The 23,741-nt window shown below is 39.7% G+C and overlaps 2 protein-coding genes across 2 annotated transcripts in view; both read right to left on the bottom strand.

Annotated features, from left to right (window-relative positions):
* Positions 1 to 2,366: 2,366 nt before the first annotated feature.
* LOC140941215 (ATP synthase mitochondrial F1 complex assembly factor 2-like) lies at positions 2,367 to 11,651 on the bottom strand. Its single transcript, XM_073390195.1, has 8 exons — positions 11,443 to 11,651; positions 9,259 to 9,303; positions 9,028 to 9,173; positions 8,188 to 8,285; positions 7,371 to 7,451; positions 6,321 to 6,430; positions 4,908 to 5,023; positions 2,367 to 2,921 (listed from the first exon to the last, which is right to left on the bottom strand). Exons 1-8 carry the CDS (start codon positions 11,594 to 11,596, stop codon positions 2,793 to 2,795), a joined length of 879 nt encoding a protein of 292 aa, XP_073246296.1. The 5' UTR covers positions 11,597 to 11,651; the 3' UTR covers positions 2,367 to 2,792.
* A 1,641-nt stretch (positions 11,652 to 13,292) lies between these two features.
* LOC140941438 (beta-1,3-N-acetylglucosaminyltransferase radical fringe-like) overlaps positions 13,293 to 23,741 on the bottom strand; it is a 10,633-nt gene continuing 184 nt past the window's right edge. Inside the window, exons 1-11 of the mRNA XM_073390435.1 lie at positions 22,680 to 23,741; positions 21,007 to 21,055; positions 20,259 to 20,301; positions 19,891 to 19,956; positions 19,154 to 19,277; positions 17,613 to 17,639; positions 16,551 to 16,633; positions 16,086 to 16,156; positions 14,939 to 15,033; positions 14,364 to 14,449; positions 13,293 to 13,600 (exon numbers count right to left, since the gene is read on the bottom strand). The exon at positions 22,680 to 23,741 is cut by the window's right edge and continues 184 nt beyond it. Of these exons, the coding sequence (XP_073246536.1) occupies positions 13,495 to 13,600; positions 14,364 to 14,449; positions 14,939 to 15,033; positions 16,086 to 16,156; positions 16,551 to 16,633; positions 17,613 to 17,639; positions 19,154 to 19,277; positions 19,891 to 19,956; positions 20,259 to 20,301; positions 21,007 to 21,055; positions 22,680 to 23,282 (1,353 nt within the window). The 5' untranslated portion in view covers positions 23,283 to 23,741 and the 3' untranslated portion in view covers positions 13,293 to 13,494. The remainder of the gene's footprint in view (positions 13,601 to 14,363; positions 14,450 to 14,938; positions 15,034 to 16,085; positions 16,157 to 16,550; positions 16,634 to 17,612; positions 17,640 to 19,153; positions 19,278 to 19,890; positions 19,957 to 20,258; positions 20,302 to 21,006; positions 21,056 to 22,679) is intronic.

The following is a 23,741-nucleotide window of genomic DNA, read 5'->3' on the forward strand; positions in this document are numbered from 1 at the left end:
ACGTATGCACGCTAATAGGATACTTAGCCTTTTTCCAGTTTAAGAAGAGAAAAGAAAATATAACTATGAAATAAAAGACTTTTTTATTACTGACCACACTGAATGACGTTTTAACCGAAGAGAAGAGCAGGCGGTATCATGTTCAATTTCACGGTCATCGAGTTTGGGCGTGGGTTCATTCATCTTCTTGTCAGTTCTTTTCAAAAATCACGAAGCTTTATATCGCCGGTAAAAGCTACAGAAAAAGGCAGGTGTTAGTAAAACCCAATCGCCTGAATCTTACAGCAAAGCTCCTCCGTATAATATGATTAAGGCGATAAAGGTTTGGATATCTCTTTGGGTTTGAAAAGGATGATGAGTCAGCAAGGAGTCAAAGGAGCTTGACTCTAGCAAGTGGAAAGTAGTAAGCACACGTTAAGTCCAAACCAAAAAAAAAAGGCTAACATTTCTTCTAACTGCTGATTATCACAAACACTCTTAACTATAAAATTTTTACTGTCTAGTTGGAAAAACGCTAAAAGGGCAGGATAAAAACAACTAGCTCAGTTTCCTTGTTCCCTGAGCCCGTCACAATAACACGTCATACGCAATGAAGCACAATCTTGAATACACTTAATATAATTTTAGTTTGACCTGTTTTGTTAAAGTTGTTTTTTGTTTATTTTTTGTTTTCTTTGTTTTCTTTTATTAGCATAAGTACTCTATAACTTTGAGGAAAATAAAAAGTTACATTAACTAAGATCCATTTGGAGCCTGGTCTCTCTGTCTCTCCGAAAGCTTGTGACAAACGACACGATCGTAACTCAAGCGTGACAAAAACGCTGTGGTTGCGATAATGACCAAAAACAAGGACATTCAAGGGCTTATTACAATAGAACAAGCACGTATGCAAGCGGATATATCGGTGAATTTTACAAACCTCGGCTAAGATCATTGTCACAGAATTTACTACTCGATTTCCTATGTTATGGTACGTATTGACAAATAACATTGCAGAAAGGAAAGGTTCTGATCCTTGGAACGCAGTCTGCACGTTTCCTTTAACAAGGAAATAGATTCATCTCTTATGTGTGTGGTTGCTGATGTCAACAAACTCGTTGCGGTTTGAATCGGTGGAATATAACTGTATCACTCTTTACTTTCTTCGAGTGGTCAATCAGGTTAGCGCGGGCTTTCTGGAGCTTGCATCCTGATATACGGTTTTGTTTGACGCTATCTCCAAGTGCTAACGCAGCCGATTACGCTTTCGAAATGAAAAGAATAATAAAAAAACAATGAAAGCAATTAATGCAGCAATGAAGAGTTTTTTTTCTCTGTTCAACAGGCATTTTGACAAGATTAAGGGTCGGCGAATATACGAACACTATAAGTTCACTCTACAGTGTATTTTATCGGATTTTCCTGCCCACTGAGCGAGTTACATCCCTGCCAAGATTCACGTACAGACAAAGCAGCACTGAACGCAGAATGACATCACTCAGGGAATTACCTGGAGTATTTTTATCCACCACACGAGCCAGGTGGCTAGTCGCAAGAAATAACAGTGAAGATCAGCTATTGAAGGAAAAGGCTTGCATGATAGACCGAGTTAAAAGGAAAGAGGAGAGAGCCCTTCAAAAAGAAAAAATAGAGGTAATACAGTGTCAGAAACGAACAAACCAGACTCATACCCCGCTACGGTACTCAAGATTTGACCTTGAAAAAAAGTGTAAACGCAAGGACCTGCAAGAGTAACCATGAAGGATGGACTATCACAAATATATGTTCCACATAATGATTTTCCTTTGTGAAGTTAACTGCTGAAATACTCCCATTTATACCTCCCATTTCTCAGGACACTTGAGGATTAACTTTAGTCGCGGTTTTTCAAAGTTTCATACTCTTTCGTTTGTAGTAGTTTTGTATTATAACATTTGAGCACGGAGACGTACTTAGCTGTGTTTGTCACAAAGTTGTCATTTAGCGGGAGAACCTCTTCTCCTGCGAGTAATTCAGTGGCAAAACTAAACAAAGCGGACTAAAGCAGACGTGACACATTTGCTATAGCTGTATCGCGCTATTTGTATTTATGAAGGTCGACGATATTCAGTTGTTGTTCAGGCAGTATTTTTATTCAAAGAAATGAGGTGCTATAACAGGTGATACGTTTTATAACAAGACTACAAAGAAAATCAGTTATCTCTTTATTTGGTTTCTGAAAAAAACCTTCCCATGTTCGGTACGTCCTCAAGCTCGCACTTCCTCATCCCTTTTTCTCCTTTTTCTCTTTTCAGTTTCTTTTGCTTCGCTTGAGAGTAATTTTCAGGCTTACTGGACTCTTAAAACTGGTACGTCAGCCTCAGTCCGCTTAAAATCTCATTGCCACATTTTCGTTGGCTGAATATAGATATCCACTGACTTATTAAACGATCGCAACACGCTTTACCTTACAGATTTAGGTTTAAATATAAGATAAAAGAAAAACATCCCTGCCGAGAGGAAGTCTTCAATTTTGGGGAAGGGTTAAAATGTCTCAGGGAAGAGAAAGGTTGCTATCCAAGCATCACTCATCCCCTAGTTTCTTTCTTTAACTATTTGTGTTTCCAGGTCAGTCGAAAGTTGTTTAAAGGGCGGATAGCACTATCCGCGCCGGATAAATCATTATCCGCTGGATAGCGCAATTGGTTTTCCACTGGACAGTGATTTATCCGGTGGATAGTGCTATCTAGCTTTTGAAGAACTGGGGCCAGATCACCTTTATGTCCTTATCAGAAGCTCTGCCTCAATGTTATTGGGTGCCGGGGTGTCTAAGATCAAGGGTGCGTAGACAATGTTCTGTGTCTGTCGTTAAGACTGTAAAACAAGGCTGCAGCAGCTACTCTACTTCTAGTTTCCATCAGCTCCAAGTCATGCGCCCACTCTACGCTTCCCCAACGACTAATCTACAGTAAAATAACCACAACAGAATCGGGATAATTCGATAAACATAATCACGACTTGAGATAAAATATAAAAACAAATGCACAGGAAAAGTAAAGTACGACAAAACTTGCTCAAGCAACTGCGACCGTTTTACATGCAAAATCTTGAAAGCAGAAAAAAGGTGACAGTGAAAAAAAGATGTACCAAAGACAGGCTGGCGTCAAATATGGACGGGAGCGTGCGCAGAAAAACGGCTTCCTCGTTCATACTACTTCATGAGAAAATTCTGCAATTTGATTGGCTTAGAGCAGTGGTATTTCCGCTTAATTTGAAATACCTACAAGTGAAAATTACGAACCTTTTGTGGGTAGTAGTATAAACAAATAATAGCATGATTTGTACGAAATATTTGGCATAAATACCACTTGTGATATTTCAAAATTGTCTCAAATTTCACTCGCCTAGCGGCTCGTGAAATTGCGTAAAACAATTTCGAAATATCACTACAAATCATGCTATTACCTGTACAAATACATTGAAAACACTTTTTGGGCTTTCCAGAAAACTTTTGGATCTCTGGAAATGCATTCTAAGTGGCGCTATAAAATGTGTACCTATTCGGTCATCCTAGGGCAAATTGAGTCTTTACGAATTACAAAAGCTTGAGTATTATTTTCCCGAAAATTTTAGATCCTACCTAAAATTTTACGAAAGTAAAGATTTTTCTGATTCCTCTCTCCATCGCAATTTCGTACTCGAAATTACACTTTAGAAAATCTTAGGGAATTCATTAGATAAGCTCGAAAAAAGTACATGAATGGAACGGTCGTCTAGAACTTTTTAGCCTTCCTCAAGTCATAGAACAGATATTTTACAGAAAACAGTCGTTGGGCGCCCCTGAATTCTAGACACAATTCAACTCCAGTTACGCTGATAAGTACTGTCTTCACGCCTGGCTGGTGTACAAAGAGTAAGAGTATCCAAAAGTTCACTGTACTCTTAGAACGGCTGCCAACAGTAGAAAACCTGATCTATCGTCCTTCAAAAGAAGGCTTCTTTATTTCCTTACTAGTCAACCAAAAAAGCTGTACACTTTCTCTTATTTTCTACACCTACTGCAGTGTACGTATAGCAAATAAAGATTGAATTGAATCGAAATGAAGATCACGACGACATTTTCAGATCCATCGTGTTTGCGACCCCCAACTTGCAAGCTAAAGTGAAACGTGCAAGAGATCGCCGGCAAATTTGTATATGTGCCTCGAGTCATAATATCCTGTGTAAGCGGTCACCCTCTGTTAAGCGGTCACTTATCAAAGTCGCGGAAACCCTTAATTACTTCAGACCTGTATTAAGCGGTCGCGGTCACCTTTTGCGAGATTCCAACGAGTTATTTTCTATTGTCTCCAGCTCTATTTAACGGCAAGGAAGATGCCATGTACCATACAGTGCAACAGATACTAACACTGTGTATGGCGCTCAGTTTTCTTTTACGGTTTGTTTCTTTTCTTTGGCACAAGAAGAGATAGAAACATTTTGAGGTCAATTTGTCGTGGCACAAATATTTCGCTCTTCTTCATTATCTCAATTTTTTTTCAATAACCCTTTAAGTTGATCAAATCCGTATTAAAAGGCCAGTAAGCCTTTCCCCTAGGGTATCACAATACGTTTCTAGGAAACTGACGGACCTACCCCTCCCTAGTCTCCTTCGCAGCCGTTATTAGGGTCGTCACTCGTCACGCAACGCTCCTCCCCACTAGTGGGGAGGAGCGTTGCGTGACAAGTGACGACCCTAATAACGGCTGCGAAGGAGACTAACCCCTCCCCTAAGCCAACATTTTGTCCTAAGTGAGAAGTAAGTGTTAATGTTGGCTTAAGGGAGTGGTAGGTGGGCAGTTTCCCATAACCTTATAATGATCACCCACGGATCCCGCGGCCTTACTGTTCAGTGTAGTATAAATGTCTATTATAAGTACATGATATAATAGTTATTTCAAAACACCTACCTGAAACTCAAGCTCTAATCTTGAGAGGGAAACAGCTCTTTCCACATTGAGACAATTGTCAATAAGGGCCATAGCAAGGATGAAAGACTTCAGTGTTTCCACTGCAAATTCTAGCCCTGCATAGAAATTGTTTAAATAATTGATCATCTACTTCTGGTACTCTAGTTGCCATAATTGACTACTAATGTACACCTAATACAGTAAGGTTCAATGACTTCAATTCTAATTCTAATTGTGTAATCTGCAAAGGACATAGCTAATCACCGTATATGTGCAATAGCGCAGTTCAAAAGTTTAAAAATAAAACTACAACGCGTGACATTACAATTTTGGTCATAAACACCATTAACTTACACATATAGTGCTCGACCTTTTCTCCCTCTTCCCTTCCAATGTTGGCCGCGACATTCGACATAACGAGCTAATATACAATTGGGGAGGGAAAGGGGAGGGGGGGGGGGCAAACCGGGGCTACGCGACCCAGGTTAATAACCATCCCTGATTGTAGGTGCAAGATGAGTGTAAAAAGTGTCCGGGTTCAGTGTTATTCACGTAACTCATGACATGAAGGCCTTCTTAAAAAGCCTCCTCTGATTGCTTTTCAGTAATTTGGTTAGGTAACAAATTCCAGCCGGTAGGAAAGTGTGTTTATTAGTGTTTGCCTTTGTACTGACTTTAACAAATTTCTTGGCCTCGAGAAAACGTATTGCTCGGTTTGATTTGATTGGCTGAAAAAATATGACCGAATGAGCTGCCCTCCGTTGCCCCTTCCCCAGCCGTGAGCGATACCGCCAGCTAAGCAGGTTAGACTTAAAAAGTCGCGTTCCATTTACAACCGGAGTTTCTTGAAATTAAGCCTGTTCTAGGCGTTCAGATAGTAAAGCGCGGGGATCAGATGGTGGGGAGAGAGTTAAAACGTACGCGGGAAAAAAGAGGCGGAAAAACGAGGGAAGAATGGGGGCCATCCCCTGCTTTCCCTCTCTATTCTCCCCTCGTTTTTTTTCCCCTCCGTCAAATTTTCTCCCGCGGTCTACTATCTCAGCGCCTGAAACAGGCTACGGGAAATTTTCTGTAAAATGGTAAACAACTAGACTTTTATTATTGCCAAATTCCACTCAAACCGGAAACTACGTTAGTTTCCTGGAAAAGGCATGTCACAATAGAGTGGAAGAAGGGTCGCCGGGTGAGCGTAGTTCGGACGATGGTACAGAAATAATTCTGGAATTCCGAATGGAGCGAAAAAAGAGGAATTATTCGTCTGAGGATTTTCACCTCTTACAGAAATTTTTCCACCACGGTGAGCTGTACAGCGGCCGAAATTTCCGATCTTCCAATGCAAATAAATCAATCCTCAAACACTCAACCCAAACCGCTGAAAAGTAAAGAAAAGTAAGGAAATCACGTGACACTGACCAGCTAGAGACCACTTGTTCAGAGGTGAGAGATAATCTTTTAGTCTGTCAATAGCTTCATCTGGTACAGCTATCAGTAGACCAGTACTTGGTTTTATCGAAACACGGTATCTGTAAACCAAAAATAACAAAACGACTCTGAGTGATGCTACACAAGACGATTTACAGCGACGACTTTTTGGGCCACAACATTGCCTTGAAAGTTGATGCACTGTAACATAAATGTGCGGACAATTTTCTGCACAATTTTCCGCACAAAGTTTTTGAACAAGAGTCAATAACTTGCAACGTGCTAGCTCACGAATTCTGCCCAAGCTATATCATGTAAAGGGCCGACCATTTGACTTTTGAGGGGAAGAGGGGTATGGGTGATTTCAGTATAAATGTGTCCTGCAGACTGATTTCGAGGGAAAAAAATTCTTGCGAGGAAATACCTGGCGAAAAAAAAATTCCTAGAATGAAAGAAAAATATCTTTCATGGCGTATAAAGCTGGAAAAAAAATCTTACACTGTTGCATGTCAGGAAAATAATTCTATCACCAAAGGTTTATGAAAAAAAATTCTTACCCCAACCAAATCACCCATACCCTCCACCCTCCTCCCTCAAAAGTCAAATGGTCGGTCCCTAACATTCCTAATCATCAATTTTCTGCCCAACAACTTCCCAGACCCTCATCGCTACCTTTGTTGCGCTAAAAATCATCCACCGAAACGCGTTTGTTGCCAACGTTAAAAAACCGACGGTGTGTTACGCTTATAGCCTGAAGCGGCAGGCGTTAAATTTGGACGCGCGAAAGCGCGAGTGTTGCGCTGGAAATCATCGTTGAGATCGTCCCGTGGAACATTTCCTTTAAAAAGCAAGAGTATATACTATTCACAGGTAATAAAACTATGATGTGTAAAAAGAGCTTCTTTAAAATTTCACAAAAGATGATTACAAAACAAGGCTGGCCAACGTCATTAAAAGAAGAAGCCCAGTAAAATTTTCCAGTGCCAAAAAAAAAAATATTGCTGAATACGGTGCATGCTTCGTATGCTCTTTGACACATACCTCTCACCAAACCATTCAACAAGAGGTTTCCATTCTTTCATTTGCAGATCCACTAACTCCTTTGGCTCATCAGCGAAGAAACTGCAATAAAGTATCCCAGTTACGTAGCGTTATTAACAACAAAGGCAATAGCATCAGACCAAATGTGATGTGCTCCTTCAATGTCTAGGGGTATCGAACCAAGGTTTCCACCTTAACCCTTTAAGCCCCAATATCCACATACAAATTCTCCAAACTGATCTCCATACATTTCTTTGAAGAATTAGTTGAGAGAATTTGATAAAAGATCATGGAATTTTCTCTATGATGATCATTTTATAAATTCTCATAACTTTATTTCTTGACAGTGTATGGATATTGCTAGGAGAAAATTGTTGTTGGTCACTTTTGGGACTTACAGGGTTAATACATTGAAAACGGCACTTTTAAGGTTTTCCAGAGTACTTTTAAATCTCTAGAAATGCACTCTGAGCGACCGGTGCTATAAAATTTTTATCAGTATGGTCATCCTACTGAGGGCAACTTGAGCCTTTTCGACATTACACTAAGGGCTTCAGTATTATTTTCCCGAAAATTTTAGATGCAATTCAAAGTTTTACGAAAGTAAGGATTTTTCTGATTAATCTCTCCATCGCAGATTGAAATACACCGCTCACATTTTAGAGTCTTCACAGCTAATAAAACCACAGCTTAACTGAGTCAGATGGCCCATAACATCAAAACTTCGTTGACCAATCAGATCAATGACAGGAGTTTCCTAACATCAACTGACCACACACAATGCAATTTGAAAAAATGTAACACAGAGCTTACATACCATACAGTATCAGAATTGAGATACTCCAAAATTTGCAAGATCTGCTCATCAGGTGCTTTTGTTTGTGGATTGTCAATCACAGTGTTGCTAAGAGATGTCTGAGTAAGAGAAGAAATATAATTCAAGGCTGTACTCTAAAAAAATGGAGGGGAGCCTGATGCTATGAACCCATCAAGAAGCCAAAGAAACAAACCCAAGTGCATAAGAAAGTTGCTGGGACAGGGTGCGACTGGGCACTGCTAGAGTACAGCCCTGCAAATTTTTAAATCATTTTTTAAATCATTGTCATTTTTGGTCAGTTCATCAAGATTGGGCTGCATAACAAAGCATGAAAGGTGCATGACATTTGACATGAATCTTTTTACATTATAGTGGTAGTTTTCAGGGCAATGAGAAAACTGGATTTTTGGAGGTACTATTATGACCCTGTCTAATAAAAGGGCATCATCTCTAATGTCTTTCATTTTGAGGGTAAAAACCAGGTAGCCGTGGGATTACTCAAGATTACTTGTATAAACTACCCTGGATAGGGAAGAATAATCAAGGATTTCTCAGCTTTTTAGGTAATGAGTTTCACCAGCAGGGATTATAAGCACTGTAAACTTAAAAACTAATTTGGACTTCTTTCATGCTGCCCCCTCCCCCCCAAAAAAATGAACGTCTGAGTTTACCCCTGGGATTGCGATTGATTGTGACTAGATAAATCCATCTTAGGTTAAACCAGAATTTTCTGTGAATAACTAGGGTCTGGAAACAAAGGAAATTCTGAATCATTTAACTAGGATGGATGACCACCACTGTCCAATATTAATTTTTTGGTCAATGTTGTTGTTACCATACCAGATGCATGTTTTCAGGTTTTATAGTCTCCTTCTGTGAATTCCATTCAACAGCAACAGCCATTGCAAGTGGCTTGGTAGGAACAATCAATGGATTCCCTGCTGGAGTCTTCACTCTTTTGTTATCCACTGTGATCTGAAAGCCACCTTTGGTTACAACAGATTTAAAAGTTATTTTATTTTACCAAGGCATATTCACACTGAATTTTTATGCGATGCCATAATTTCTTACCCTCTGCTTCCTGAATTCCAGCGTTTTTATAAAATCTTTTCCTCACTGAAAAGAAAATAAAAGATAATACTAAGTGATTAAGTCAATCGATAGTGACCAATTAAGATGACAAGCTTTGGTGAGTCCACTACATACGTCACACAGTGAATTCAGTCAACAATCCCCAGCTTAAGCAACAGTGGTGACTTCTCACATGTAAGACAACTGAGATTTACAACTTTTATTCAGAGGGTGAGAAATTTTCATGCGCAATTTATCCTGCTGACTATGACCAGATCATGTGGTCCTAATGGCTCACTCAGTCCTATGCGTACCCATACCCCTGCCAGGAATTGGTCATTTTGTTTTGGAAAAGCTGCAAATGCCTGATGGTGGGGCTGGGCGATTCATATAAAAACCCCATGGTGGGGTTTAAACATAGGATGCAAATGCTCCACCCCAGGACACACCAAAATTGCATTTCCCTGTAAATAAGCTGCAAATACCATATTTGTGGTAAATCTGATTTAATCTGATCAAAACATGAGTTGCAAATCGCACCTAGCCACTAGTTATATTTATTGCGAAAAAGATCACATTCATATCTGATTAATATTAATGACAGAACTATAATTTATTAATATATTGAATGATAAACAAACTTCTGACGAGCTTAACATGAGTATTTTCCCATCACGATGGAACCGTTTCAGATCTTTCTTTTGACTGCTTGCGTGTACTTGAATACGCAAAAATATGGACTGTTTTGCAGTCTACTTAAGATCATACTACGCATGCAGAGTTTTCCAGGTCTTCTGCCTCACCCATTTACGCACAAAAAAAAGTGTCTTTTCCTTTGAACTCTTCAAATGATACATTGATTGCTTTCCTTCCACATGCATTACAAAATAATATTCCTTACAGAAATAATTATCTAGAGCTATCTAAATAGGTATTATTTTAAGTGGAAGATTGAAAAAGGAATGACGTTAGCCACTTCTAGAAGAATTGGCAAATGCCCCATCCCCAGGCAAACAGTGTTTCTGACAAATCCCACTGCCAGGACTGACATGATGACAAATGCCTGACAAATGCCCAGGGGGAGGGGGTTGGGCATGCTTGGAATGGACTGAGCCATAAGCTTGACCACATCTCCCTAATGTTACTGTCAAGCGTATCAGTATATCATTATTACAGCAACAGTATTTTTTTGCTGCAGCTCCTCTTAGGGAGGTTAATATGTCTGAATTTCAAAACCTGTTGTTTCACATACTCTATTGAGGAGAAACCATGTCACTGTCAGTACTTTTCTATTGTATTTGGGCTTTTTTCTGTTGCTGTTGCAGGTTTGACCTATCTTTGAGTTGTTCGTCGCCATTTCTGCTTTCCTATGGCACTGTTTCAAGAGGGGGATGGGGGGGGGGGGGGGGAATAAGGGTATACAAATCCACCAATCTGTTATGATTTATTAACGAAATCTGCTCTTCCATTTTTGCCCTGAATCCAAAATCCAGGCAAAAATATTTTAATTACATGCAAAGTCCAAAATCCGCGCCCAGGAAACAGATGAATCCGCCATCCCCTGCAATTGCAGGATCCGGAAACCCATTAAAATCTCGCTTTGAATGCGAAATCCCGGGCAAAATATTTTCAAAATCTGCCACTCCATTAGCCTATTCACCCCCCTATATCAAGGCTATGTCACTTGACAGAATGTTACCCTAACAGGGCCTGTGCTATTCATAAGCTTATCTTTCATACAAAAAAATGATAGAAATGACATGCTAAAATACCCCCAGAGTGCTTTCAGTGGGAGGGGACTGGAGGTCAGAGCCTAACGCTTTCCGTCCCTTCCCCTTACGTCTCTTGTTCCCTTCCCGCCCTATTCTCCCAGGCCCCACCTGCCTGTTCCCCTCCACTATGGGGCAGTGTAAAATGCAGACTACGGAATGACTTGTTGTCTCGTACTCATTTGCGTGGTGAAAACAAAGGTCCACAGTCTTCGTTTTACACTGACCACTCCACTATACAAGCAATCCTTTTCACAATTCCCCCAACTACCCAACGGAACATGATGGGCAAAAATCACAAAATCTATGCATAACAATAGTATTAGGATATAGAGAAACAGCCGAACTTTCACCAAGCCCTATAAAAAGCTTATCTTAATGTACAAAAGAATTGAAACATCCTGAAAATTCGCACCTCTAAATGAAGACAGACACCTCGCGATGCTTGGTGAGGCTGATGTGATATTACACCTTGGGTACAAAAATTGTCGATATAAGGCATTCCCAAGCAAGAATATTTGCCTAGCTGGTGGAAAAACGCGAGACCACCAAACTTTGTGGATCGACATTGCCTTTAGGGTGAGTGTAAATGAAATTCTGTAACATGTGCTCCTCCGTCCGCCATCTTGGTCTGGCTTTGTAACCTTGCCTTTTGAGGCTAAGGGGCTTCGGGCTGAGAAAAGTCGGTTTATGGCGCTTTTTCGAGCAAATATGGGTTGTTTACCATTTACCACAAATTCGCGGAAATTCTTGTTGGGATGTAAATAGTAAACGAATTTTTGGTTCGTCCCACTGGAAAATTCCCGTGACAAATGGAAGTTCTGAAAAGGTAGTCCCGTTTTCCCAGTTGGGACGTTCCGAATGGAAATTCGTTTACCATTCCCATACAAGTTTCTTGAGTTTCGTACTAGTTTTTTGTTGTAACTAGAATCCAGTCTAGCGCCGCGCGACAATCCGGAAATTTTAGGCAAATGGTAAAACGACACGTATCGTAATTCCCAACCAAAATTTCCCGGAATTTTTTTTATAAATGGTAAACAACCATGGTAAATTTCCCGCTGTAATTGAAAAAAGAAATCCGAATGAAAGATGACCACCCAGAAAGAGGTTAAACCCTGGAATGGCAGAGAAAAAGGGAGAATGGGTGAGAATAAAGAGCCTGGGTTCCTGGTGAGAATGGATTAGAAAGAGAAAAGGGAATCGCACAGGCATGCTTTTCTCCGCTTTCCGCCTTTAGAACACCGACTTACGATTGCTAGTGAGCCTGCTTGCGAATTACGGCCGGATTTGCCTCCACACCGGCCAAAGAATTCGCCCCTTATGCAAAAACCGACGGAGAGTGAGAACGAAAAACAGAAATTTCTTAAATTGCTCAGCCTATACAGGAACCCTAGAAGAGAGCTATTTGACTGGCTAAATATAAAAGCTCAATAAGATCTTGATCTTGATTCTGTGGCTCCATGCACCGCCTTTTTGAGTTGATAAGCATGAAGAAGCAAGAAGAAGAGGCACAAAAAAGTGGCCAGATACGTATGGGATTGCATCATTTGCATGCGAAAAGCGAAAGATGCCTCAAGGAAAATCTGAATGATATCCGACGTTCTTATCTAGTAACTGAAGATAAAATTGTCAAGGACTGAAAAATTACTTTTTGCAACCTTTATTGTCTATGTAACGCATATGCTATCAGGCGCCAAATGCCTTGTGGATAATAAAGTTTCTATGCATCTGTAAAATATCAAGACGAAATATATCTTATAAAAAAAAAACTGTGTTTTTGTGTGTGCACACAAAAATAAAAACTTTCTAAATTTTATCTGAACCACGTTATTTGGGATCATTATGCGTTTCTGGGAAACTGCCCACCCACCCTCCCCTCATTTGTAGGTATTCGTGCTTTCCCCTGTTTAGTTCAATAAACATTGACAGTACGAACCACGTAGCAACTAGCTGTTATTCCCTGAACAAGAATAAACTATTCCAGGCGTTCAGACAGTAGGGAGCGACGTAAAATGACAGAAGCGATGAATTTGCGCTGCTCTCTGCTATCTTAACTCTTCCGGGCCTGGAACAGGCTAATTTTACGAGGGTATACAACTTAACGGTATAACGTTAATTCGATCATCTTTTCTGAGGAAACGTAGCATAAAAAATATCAGAATAACCACCAATTTTGAGCGTGTTTAGAAAATCCCAAGATTTATACAAAAAACGAAAAATCTTCTTTTCCGTACACTCATATTCAGAAATGACTGATTTCTTAAATACTACAGAATCTATCATTTTCAATTTATTTATAAAACAAACTGTACAAGGACTTCAAAAAATAAATATTTTACAACTAACTGCAAAAAATATACATTACGTTATAACAATGAATGATGAACCAGTGAACGTTTCAGTTAAAGAACAAACCAACCGAACGAAGCTGAAATATTACAATAAATAATTTTTTTGTGACGCAGCGTCATCTGTAAGTCTTGAGTTTATCATCGTCCCCAGTTTTATCCTTATTCTCGGATTTCGGGCACCAGGATGTTTCATGGTTAAGGAAGCAGTGAACAGATTTGAACCTGTGGAAGAAAACAAAACAGTTATACAGCTGTGCACATTTTACTAGGAAAAACTATTACGGCAGGGATCTCCTTTATGAAGAACGATACTGATAACAAACATAGCTAAAAGGGAGATACGAGCAAAAAAAGGCACGATCTAGGAACCGCTCTTAGAAATCCGCCACTTTAGGTTGGCGCCCTGTGTACGAGCAGCTGTAAGCCGCTGAGTCACAATTCTAGAGCTGATTTGAATTAAATGGGAGCCGTTCAAGTGTATCAAGTGATGTGTAAGCTAACCTCGTCCCAGGACTTTCCTGCCCCTACCATTTTCTAAGGGAAAAGCCCTGGGGACGAGGTTGGATCTAAGCCTACTCTTAAGCCACTGGATCCCCACAAAGCAGGAATTTGAATCTTGCTTCTAAAGAATAATTACCTTTCCTTCTTGGAAGTCCGTCAATGCAAAGATTTCCCAAAACGACTTTTACTTACACATCAGCATCGAGACATAGAATTACTGCTATACACGCGCTTCGTGTCTTATATACTTCGTGAAATGGTTGGCTTATTTCACAGTCTGAGACTTTTGCGATTAATAAGTTACTTTAGTTCAACCACCCTGGTGCCCGGTGAGTCGTTGCCAAAACATCGAAGAGATTTCATCAGAAGGTTAAAACACGAAAAAGAAAAAGGAGGCCGCCGCCTTTTTGACGACTGTCGATAATGCCCTACCGCAAAAGTTTGGCACGCGTCTAATCAAGGGAACGACGAAGCCACTACGTACCGACTTGGATCATCTACAACGTTAAAAGGTCCATCAATACTGATGCGATTGTAACTGCCACCCATGAACCCATGGCTGAAGGTGATCTGTTGACGGTTAAAGAAACAAAAACACGCGCAATTTAGTAACCTTACAAAGAGTAAAGATAATTGGACAAAGTGCTTGCTTTTAAGTTAACCCGAGTTAACGTTGGTGACGTCAGCTTTTCGATCGCTGAACGAGGTGCATTCCATTTTATCAACTCAGTTGGTTAAAAATGTCTATTTATAAAAGTCAATAGCCCATTTCCGAGTTGCCACAAGCCTCTGTTTCAAAGCGAGGCTAAGTTCGAAGCCATTGATGTAAAAATGATTTATATTCTCATTCAAATGACACTCATTAAAGCAAGAAAGGTTTTGCACTTAGCCTCGTTTTGAAAGTGAGGGTTTTTGGAACTCGGAAATGGCCTATCATAATATGACAATCCTGAGCAAACCAGGCTACTGATGTTTTCTTAGGCTTTCTTAAGTTTTTCACTCAGTGTCCACGATCGAGGATTTGCTTTTCTAACAATGAATTTTATATAAACATCCCACCTGTTTACTGAATTCACTTTGTGGTAAGAAGGGAAGACTTTCCAAGTGTGAGTGGAAAAGCTCTGATCTCTTCAATTTTGCTTTAACAAGGACTTCTGCAAAGTAGCAAGATCAAAAAATGCTGCATTATGTCTCAAAATGAAAGAAGCTCATAAAAACTATAGAACTAGCTGTGACAGAGTAGTTTAGCTAGCCTGAGGAAACAGCCAAACATTTTGTGGCCTGCGTAGCAAGCGTTTCCGTTTGGTTTCGGAGCAAAGGAAGACCGAGGAACGGGATTTTCGGTTTTGTTCCGAAACCGCACGGAAACGCTTGTTACGCAGGCTAAACATTTCGTGACGTCACCACTGGTTTTCCCGCGAAATGAAAATTCCATACTGATGACGCGTCACTACTAAGATCTCAGTGCTTCTGATTGGCCGTGGCGTGAGGGAAATTTCCTTCAACTAATCAAAAGCACTACACAGATCTGGGTAGAAACACGTCAGTCAGTATGGGGAAACCAAGGGTGAGGTCGCGAAATGTCGGCTCTTTTCTCAGGCTATAGTTCAGCAAGACTCGCAATTAAACAAGGAATAAGAAATTCGGTAAGGATGAAATAACGAATTCCGTACCGAGAATGTTTTTTCGCCCATGCCTATTCAGCTCTATTCATCTAACTGGTACTGCAGTCGAACCTCACCAACGTACACCTCTCTGTTACAGACAGTTCTCTTGGTGCTAACAATTCCCAGTTTCATACAGTATTCACCTTTTATTATAATACCGACACTTAATTTTCAGTCAGTGAGGAGGTTTGACTGTAACTCTGTATCACCTCGCCTCCCAACAAACAGTACTGACACATCTCACTATGCGCGTAACCGCTTAAGAATGCGTCGGTGTTCCCTGAAAACCTTCTTGGCAATTCCCGAAAACACTCACCTGTAATCTTCGTCTCGTACCCGCGCAAGATTTTTGGCGTTATTTCCTCTAATTGATAACAACGTTATTTGCATAAAAATAGATGGTAAATACATGGATGAGTGCAAAAAGGGCGCCAACAGAGTCGAACTGAATTCTATTTAGCCGCGTATCATAGGTTTCTTTGTAAGCATTTGTAGGAAAGAAGCAGGTGAATCGAACGTCACTGCATCGATAAACTTACCACTTATGAACCCCACGGTGCAGTCATCGGGTAGTTTAATCCGTTCACAGCTTTCTATGAATTTACCATCACTAAAAAAAGAAGACAAAATCCGATCAACAAAATAAGTTCTCTCTTTTATTCACGTGTCTTTTGAGCGGCTTTCGGGCATTTTATCTGTAGAGTCAAACATCAGCCATTCTCTATACCGATACCGGCTAGAAAAACAGCCTTTGTAGGCAGAAAAACACCAAAGTGTCTCACTGACAGAAAAAAAGAAGTTTGCTTAAAATTGCGAACGAAAAGATTAGTGATCTGACTTCCAAAAAAAATTAAAACGTGGAAACAAAATGCAGGAGAGATAATTTCCTTCTGTCTCGTAAGTAGTCAGTCACGTCAAAAGATTTGCTCCATTCTGACTGCTGTCACACCCAATCAAATAACATCATGAAGTGAACACTTCTGAGATGATTACAACTGCAGTACCTTATGTAAGGCCTCATTTTGTTGACAAGAGCACGACTTAAACAGAAACCTGCTCCCCCTGTGGCGAACCAAAACTTCTTTTGCTGAAATCAAAACAGGAAAAGGAAATTAAGACGGTAACATATTTATTACGACCATCTCAATTATTTCAACAGCATTGCATCAAGTGTTGATCGCAGTTGACAAGAACTGACTCCAAGCGAATCACGGTGTTGCCACCTTCACTTGTCACAAACGAATCATACTTGTACACTGTATGATAGAAAAGTTTATTCTCTTTACTGTGTCCGTAGGCTTATTTAGTAACAGAACGGGAACGTCAGTTGGCGACGGGAAAGCGCGCGGAAAGGACTAATCGCGACTTCCGGTGCCCCATTGGTCAAGCCAGTTGTTTGATTTGCGCACAAAAGAGGCGCACAAAAAGGTCGCCTGAGAAAACAGCCAACATTTCGCGACGCTACCACTGGTTTCCCCGCGAAATGACGTCTGAGGTACGAGCTCAAAAATTCAATACTGATGACGATCACTACCCAGATCTTTGCAATGCTTCTGATTGGTTGAAGCACATTTCTCTCGCGATCCGACCGAAGAAGCACTACCCAGGGCAGATTTGGGTAGTGACGCGTCATCAGTCTGGAATTTATGCAGCCTTTTGCTCAAACGTTATTTTACGGGGAAATCAGTGGTGGCATCGCTAAATGTCGATTCTCAGGCTACCAGAAAGGCAAACTTTTTGACGCCATCTCGCGTGTTGACGGCTGACGGTTAACCCACTGGGACCCTCATCAAGAGGGGATCTCGTGATGCGATACTTAACACTGTCAGGCCCAGTTCATACGTCGCGCTTCTGCCGTGACAAACCGAATTGTAATTGGGTTCAACAAAAGCACGACTTCAATTCAGACGTCGATTCAGGCGTCGTAGTTCTGCCGTGCTTTTGTCGAACTAATCCAAGAATTACGTTCGGCACGGCAGGGGCACGACACATGAACTGGGATTCACTTGTTTTGTTAGCTCAAACTCTTAGTCTAAAGAAGGGGTCATAAAACACTTTGTTCGCACCTTATTTCCATCTAATCTGTCCCAGGCCTGCAAAAAAAAAGATACAAAAATGAAAATGAAAACCAGAGTATCAAAAAATTTGTAAAACAAATTATAATTCTATCATTCCTGGGGCCTGAAAAAATACATCTTCCGTTTAGTTGTGAAATGACCTGAAGAAAACATTTAGGACCAGCAGATGAGTATTTTAAAGGCCAATGGTCGCGAAAATGTTGTAAGTGCGCGCTGATGCGTCAATTTATTATTGTTAGCGAAAAGTAATGAGAGTCATGGAGACGAAAGTGGGGGACCGTATGTCATTCATCATAGCTAAAACAAAATTCCCTAATCTGATTGGCTACTGCAGCCCTGTTTTCAGAATAAAATAGGACCGTGTAATAGGATATAAAACGTCATCACGCCGCGCAAGGAGAGTAGTTGTTAGCGAGTTGTAATGAGAATCATGCAGGCGAAAGTGTTGGGGGGGGGGGGAGGGTGGCTGCATGCTATTAATGATAACTGTAAGAAAAATTCCCTAATCTGATTGGCTACTGCATCCCTGTTTTCAGCATGAAAAAGAATAGTGTAATAGGATAGTACGCTGTGCTTGGACAGATTTGATTTCACTTTGTGTTTGGGTCAGTTCATTTTTGAAGTCTAGCAAAATAAACCCTCGAGAGATGTATCACGAATCATCTCAAATTATTTTACAGTCAAGGTTAAACTAATTGGTAACGAAACTTAAAGAGTGCAACAGATTACAAAACATGTGCATTGCCGAGTGGATCCCGGTTTAACGAAGTGCAAAGGGAATGAGAAAACGTGTTCGCCCTTATCGTTAAAAAGAAGATACACTATAACGGCCTCGGGGTCTCTTTCTGGGTCCCTTACATTTTACTGTAACTGGGGTGATGAGTATCATTTTTTTACTGCCGGGGTGAAAGAGGTTCGTTATTTAAAGGTTCCACTCCAAGTCTGTGGGCAGTATCGAGGCGCGCGCGGATAGCGAAATGATCATTCAGGGGCACCCAACGAGAATATAGTTCAAAACCACTTAAACATAACATTGTTGAACGTATTTTAGTATTTAAACGGTAGATATAGGCATATTTTTACCCCCTAAAAATTTTTCATCCGTTCGGATTTCCTAGCTGAAAGTGTAGTTATCCGAAAATTATAGGGGTCAAAACTTACCTTTTCGAAAATTTCAGCCCGAAAAATGCTCCCGAAAATTCTAGGTGACCTTTTTAGGGTAAAAATCCGTTAAGAAAAGGCAATTATACCATTTTTTAGATGTCCGAAAATCCAAGGAGGGGCAGGCAAGCAAGAAATTTTAGAACAAATGTTCCGAAAATTCTAGATCTCAAATCGTCTTCCAAACAGATATTTTCCAAAAATTGTCGTTGGGTACCCCTGATCATCCAAGTCTGGCCTAATATAACCGAGGTTAAATCCGCGAACAAAAATAAGGGGGGAACAAAACGACAGACAAACGTAAGGCAATAAATACCCAAAGCGATAGTTAGGAATTTTCATTAATAGCCGCAAACATGCAGTTTTACCTCCATTTCTCGTATCAGGCTTGGTTTGCCAAGGTAAACATCATCTTCAGGATTAAAATTTTTCAGCGTATTTACAAGCGCTGGCACGTTGACATAATTGTCATCATCAAAATGGCAAAACCATCTGGCAGAAAGAGGAAAAAAAATCACAAAGACAACGTTAAGTGCAATGTCTTTTATTCTAACAACGAACTGGCTTTTTCGGGATATACCAACGGAAAATATGATTAAAATATTAATCACAAACTTGCTCAATTTAACTCTAGTACTTAACCGTCAACTGAGTTAGTCAGTTATATATCCTGTGAGATTAAAATTCAGCCCATTGTCTTGGTATGTGAAACTTCCTGAAAATTCATCATTCACTGCTCAAGGTGATTGCTTTTTCCACATTACGGGTGTCCAATTTTACAGTGATACAGAAAACTACAACAAAAGGTTTTAAGTTCTAGAAGTAGCCAATCATAGAAAATGAAGAAAAATGCAATCCAAATTTCATTTTGTGTAATCCTGAAAAAAAAAAAGACTACCACAAGGAAATGCTAATGAAGGCTAGTCACCCTATAGGATCCACTAATTTAATTTTAAGAACATGTTTATACACCATCGATAATAGTAGGATGTAAAAGTACTGCTCAAGAGGTTTTACACCGTTGGAATTCCTCACCAGACTGATTTTCTTGTTTTCATAGCTTATGATCTTGGAGTAGGAATGTTTAAGGTGCAAAAATACTTACTTTGTCTTCTTCTTTAGTTGCACAAAGAAGTCTAGCTCAGCCTGCATCTTACAGCAGAGTCTTGTCCTAGTTTTATAGTAGTATTAACAAAAAGCAAAGTATTAAGAGAAAAGAAAAACAAGACTTAAAAAACAAGCAAACCAAACCCTTTTCTGCTGCTAAATTAAATCTTCACATAACTGCAGTTTTTCCTAGCTATTCTTTATCCAACTAAGCAAACGTCTTATGTCCCTTTTCAACAAGAAAGAAATTTAGACAGCAGTATCTCTTGCAAAACAAAATTTAGTTTAAAAAAACAGTTGCGTATTATAGGTCCGCAACGCGTACACGTAATAATTGACATGAACTGCTACAGATGTATATGTTACCTCTGGTGTCCAGCTTCACACAGGGTATTTACAAGATGGCCACCTAAAAACGATGAGTAATTCATCAGTGCACTGACAAGTCAAACAATATACTTTTATTGTCACACAGTTACTAAACATCTTAAAACTGAAGTACATATACTGCCTGTGAGTGTATTACTGTAAAACTCTGAAAATAAGCCCCTGGACTTATATTCTTCAAAGGCCCTTTCTGAAAGGCTTATTTTTGGAGGGGCTTATATTCGGAGGGGCCTATCTATTGAGGGAAATTTGCATATCAACATCGATTGGGCTAGCCTTATAGTTGGAAGGAAATTCACTGTTTTTGCTTTGTTTTACTTTGTATTTGAGGGCAATTTCCAAGTACAAGCCCCCGGGGGGGCTTATATTTGGAGAGGGGATTTAAAGGAGGGTTTTTTGCGTTACGAGTGTGGGGGGCTTATATTTGGAGGGGCTTATTTTTGGAATTTTACGGTATCTCTTGCAATATGCAAAGGTCAGGTCATATCCAATCAAAACCTATCCGATCTTTTCATAAAGATGTCCTAAATGTGCAGGAAAAATGGTGTTTGCATGGTCATCAGAGATGGGTAGTGGCCGTTATTACCTGAACAGGTAACATGAATGAGAATTCACAACAACTTTCAGGTAAGATAATAATAATATGAATCTCAATAATAATATTATAAGTATGATTAACTCAAAATAATATGTCTGTTTTTAGCATTGCTTAATTCCTAATTCTTACCAAGACTTTTATTGACCTTGGCATCATCTTGATCTGTAAATAAATAAACCTACAATAGCCACAAAAGCAACTTTAGTTGACCTGTTTTCAGTGTTTCCATTTTTCCTTCAATCAATATCAAAATATTTGCAAGAAAAATAATCCTTAATATGGAAGTGGATACAGTATGTACATGTGAAAAGTACAGTACTGTAAAATAGGTCCTAATAGGTAATCATATAACATCAAAATTAATGTTCCCATCTTGGGCAAATTGAGCCCTTTTAAAGTACAATTTAATCCCAATTATTCCTCTCAACCTATAAAATTAACCATTTCACCACTTAATATTTAAGCAAAAATAAAATGCTGAGAAAAAAATGTGTTTAATAAGCAAACATAAACAATGCTATTCATGTAACTCTAGCTGTCATGCATGTATATCGTGGGCAATCACCCACGGACTAAAATGTGTTAGAGACCAGTATTGTTCCATAGCTTATTGTGGAACTGAAAAGGTCAAATTGAACAAAGTTTATCAGACAAGTGGCCAAAAGTATGTGGCTGTCTCCTTTATAGATAAAAAATCTATTAATTTAAACAACTGTGTTCTTGGCCCAGGGTAGGAAACTTAATTAGGACAGCAAAAGCTGACCACGACCTCCAAGGAACCAACACCACAATAGAAAGTGTTAAGACACCACTTTGGTTGCTTGTTTGCAAACTGATCCAAATTTACTGTCCAAGCCAAATCTCTTTTGTCATTTAATACTTTGTTTGCCTAGCAGTTATTTTCAGCAGTTCAGCTATTTTTGGCTTAACAAGGCATTTTTTCTTTGTTTCCAAAGAGCTGGTTTCCTTGAAAAATAAGATATAGTACATGCATGTAGTCACTTTGTTAAAGTGGAAACCTATTTCATAGGGTCAATTCAGTTAAAACATTCTACTCCATCTTGAAGCACATCTCCAGACTCTTATTGGAGAGCAGCTCCTGGTGATTTTGATAGTAAGAAAAATTCCTTCCCAATGGGTAAACTCCTCAAGATGTAAGCTTTCTAAGGTTACATGTCTACTTTTAGCAAAATCAGAACCTGATGTGTAAATTTAGCGAGCCATATTTCTGAGAAATAACAGTAATTAGCAATTAATTTTAATGATTTAAAAATCATGTGTAAGCCCAAAGGGAAGTGGGGGGGGGGGGAGCTTTCAAGGGAAATTTGAGTACAAAATAATGCAATACGTAACCTCATGTAATTAGATTTTTTTTCAGGGGGGGGGAATTGTTGGAACCACAAATGTAGATTGCTAAAAACCAACATTCCACACTTTTTAAAAGCTTCAGATTTTTGCAAGATGCTAAATAGTGAAATTAGACTCAAGACCCTGAAAACCACCATACCCTCTCCAAAAGCACATACCACGGCCCATTTACACCAAATAAGGGAGTGCCCTCAACCCCACCCCCCCTGCTGTCTCAAGAGGAAACTGGAATTGCTATAAGAGAATTTGCAGCTTCATCATATTCTAAAGACAATCCATAACTGACCGTACCAGTCATATTCTCCCCCATGGGTGACACTAGTAAGCTTATCATATTGACAGTGTGGTGGAAAAGCAGATTTCAATACTGGCATCAAAAAATTCTTAACTGCGAGACGGAAGGAATGATCCTCAAAAACAGATAAAGATTTTACCTGATTCTTTGCGTTTTGGATCCATGTATCAAGTAAAATTTGAACCCGTGTTTTGTGAAACTCTCCAGTTGTTTTGACAGATATAAATACATCTTTGATCTCTGTGTTCTTTGTCCTTTCTGGACTCTCTGTTCTAAATTCGTGACCAGCATTGTTTTCATTTGCATGTTTCAGGTCATGGTGGCTTAATTTATGTCCCCTTCTTTCTTGATCACTTATCCTCGCTGATAAGTCATTATCTTGATTACTTCGTCTGATCTCTCCCGGCGAATGATGAAGCTTCTTTCGGTTTCCAGACAGTTGGAATGCAGCTGATTTTATCAATACACTTCTCTTGAAATCAACGCTCTCCTCTTTTTTGCGAGAGTGATCCAATTTTGCTCGAGCAATAAACTTCAGGTTTTCTTCGGTATGCTCGACATCTTGACTGTGAAGCCTGAGGCGTGTTTTGATCTCATTCGCAAATGTCTTTGTTGTCCAGCCGTGCCTAATTGGCGCGAAATTGAACTCCTCGTAGAGAAACATTGAAAAGATCGCTTGGCCAACAGCCACTAAACAAATCCAGACCAACACCTTTCTATATTTTCTTCTTGCACAATACATCGAATCCCTTTTCAATAAAATTCGAAAATTATACACTTTGCATCATAGTGGTCTTCCGTCTATTCCTATATCCGAATGTTTGAAGATATATGGCTGGAGGACGAATCCGCCAAAATCATTATACAGCACATAGCGATGCTCTTGGCAGTTATTTGCTGCTTGAACAAGTCAATACACGCTTTTCAAAAGTCAAAGATCAGCGTGAGGAAGATGGGGTCGCTGATAACTTCAACACTGTTCCCGCAACACTTAACACGGTTCCACAGAAGGAGTAAGTTGCGTTGCAAATTATCACCCGTTTCGCAAGAGACAGATATTTGATATACGGCGTCTTACTTTTCTCTTATATCTTGTTAGACACTAATCCACGACAGATGGTGTAAAATTCTTCACACACATCCTTAACTCTAATAGTGACAGGAAATCCGAACTGGCGTTAATCACCGAACTCTCAGCGTA

The sequence above is a fragment of the Porites lutea genome, chromosome 6 (genome assembly GCF_958299795.1).
Source record: "Porites lutea chromosome 6, jaPorLute2.1, whole genome shotgun sequence".
Classification (NCBI taxonomy): domain Eukaryota; kingdom Metazoa; phylum Cnidaria; class Anthozoa; order Scleractinia; family Poritidae; genus Porites; species Porites lutea.

Bases quoted from the DNA above. Each gene is read 5' to 3' on its own strand.
- LOC140941215 (XM_073390195.1), bottom strand. From the start codon at position 11,596: ATGTCGATCCACAAAGTTTGGTGGTCTCGCGTTTTTCCACCAGCTAGG. The intron at 7,452-8,187 runs GTATGTAAGCTC...ACTTTATTGCAG, and splicing joins CTCAATTCTGATACTGTATG to TTTCTTCGCTGATGAGCCAA. The intron at 2,922-4,907 runs GTAGGTGTTTTG...ATTTTACTGTAG, and splicing joins GATTAGAGCTTGAGTTTCAG to ATTAGTCGTTGGGGAAGCGT.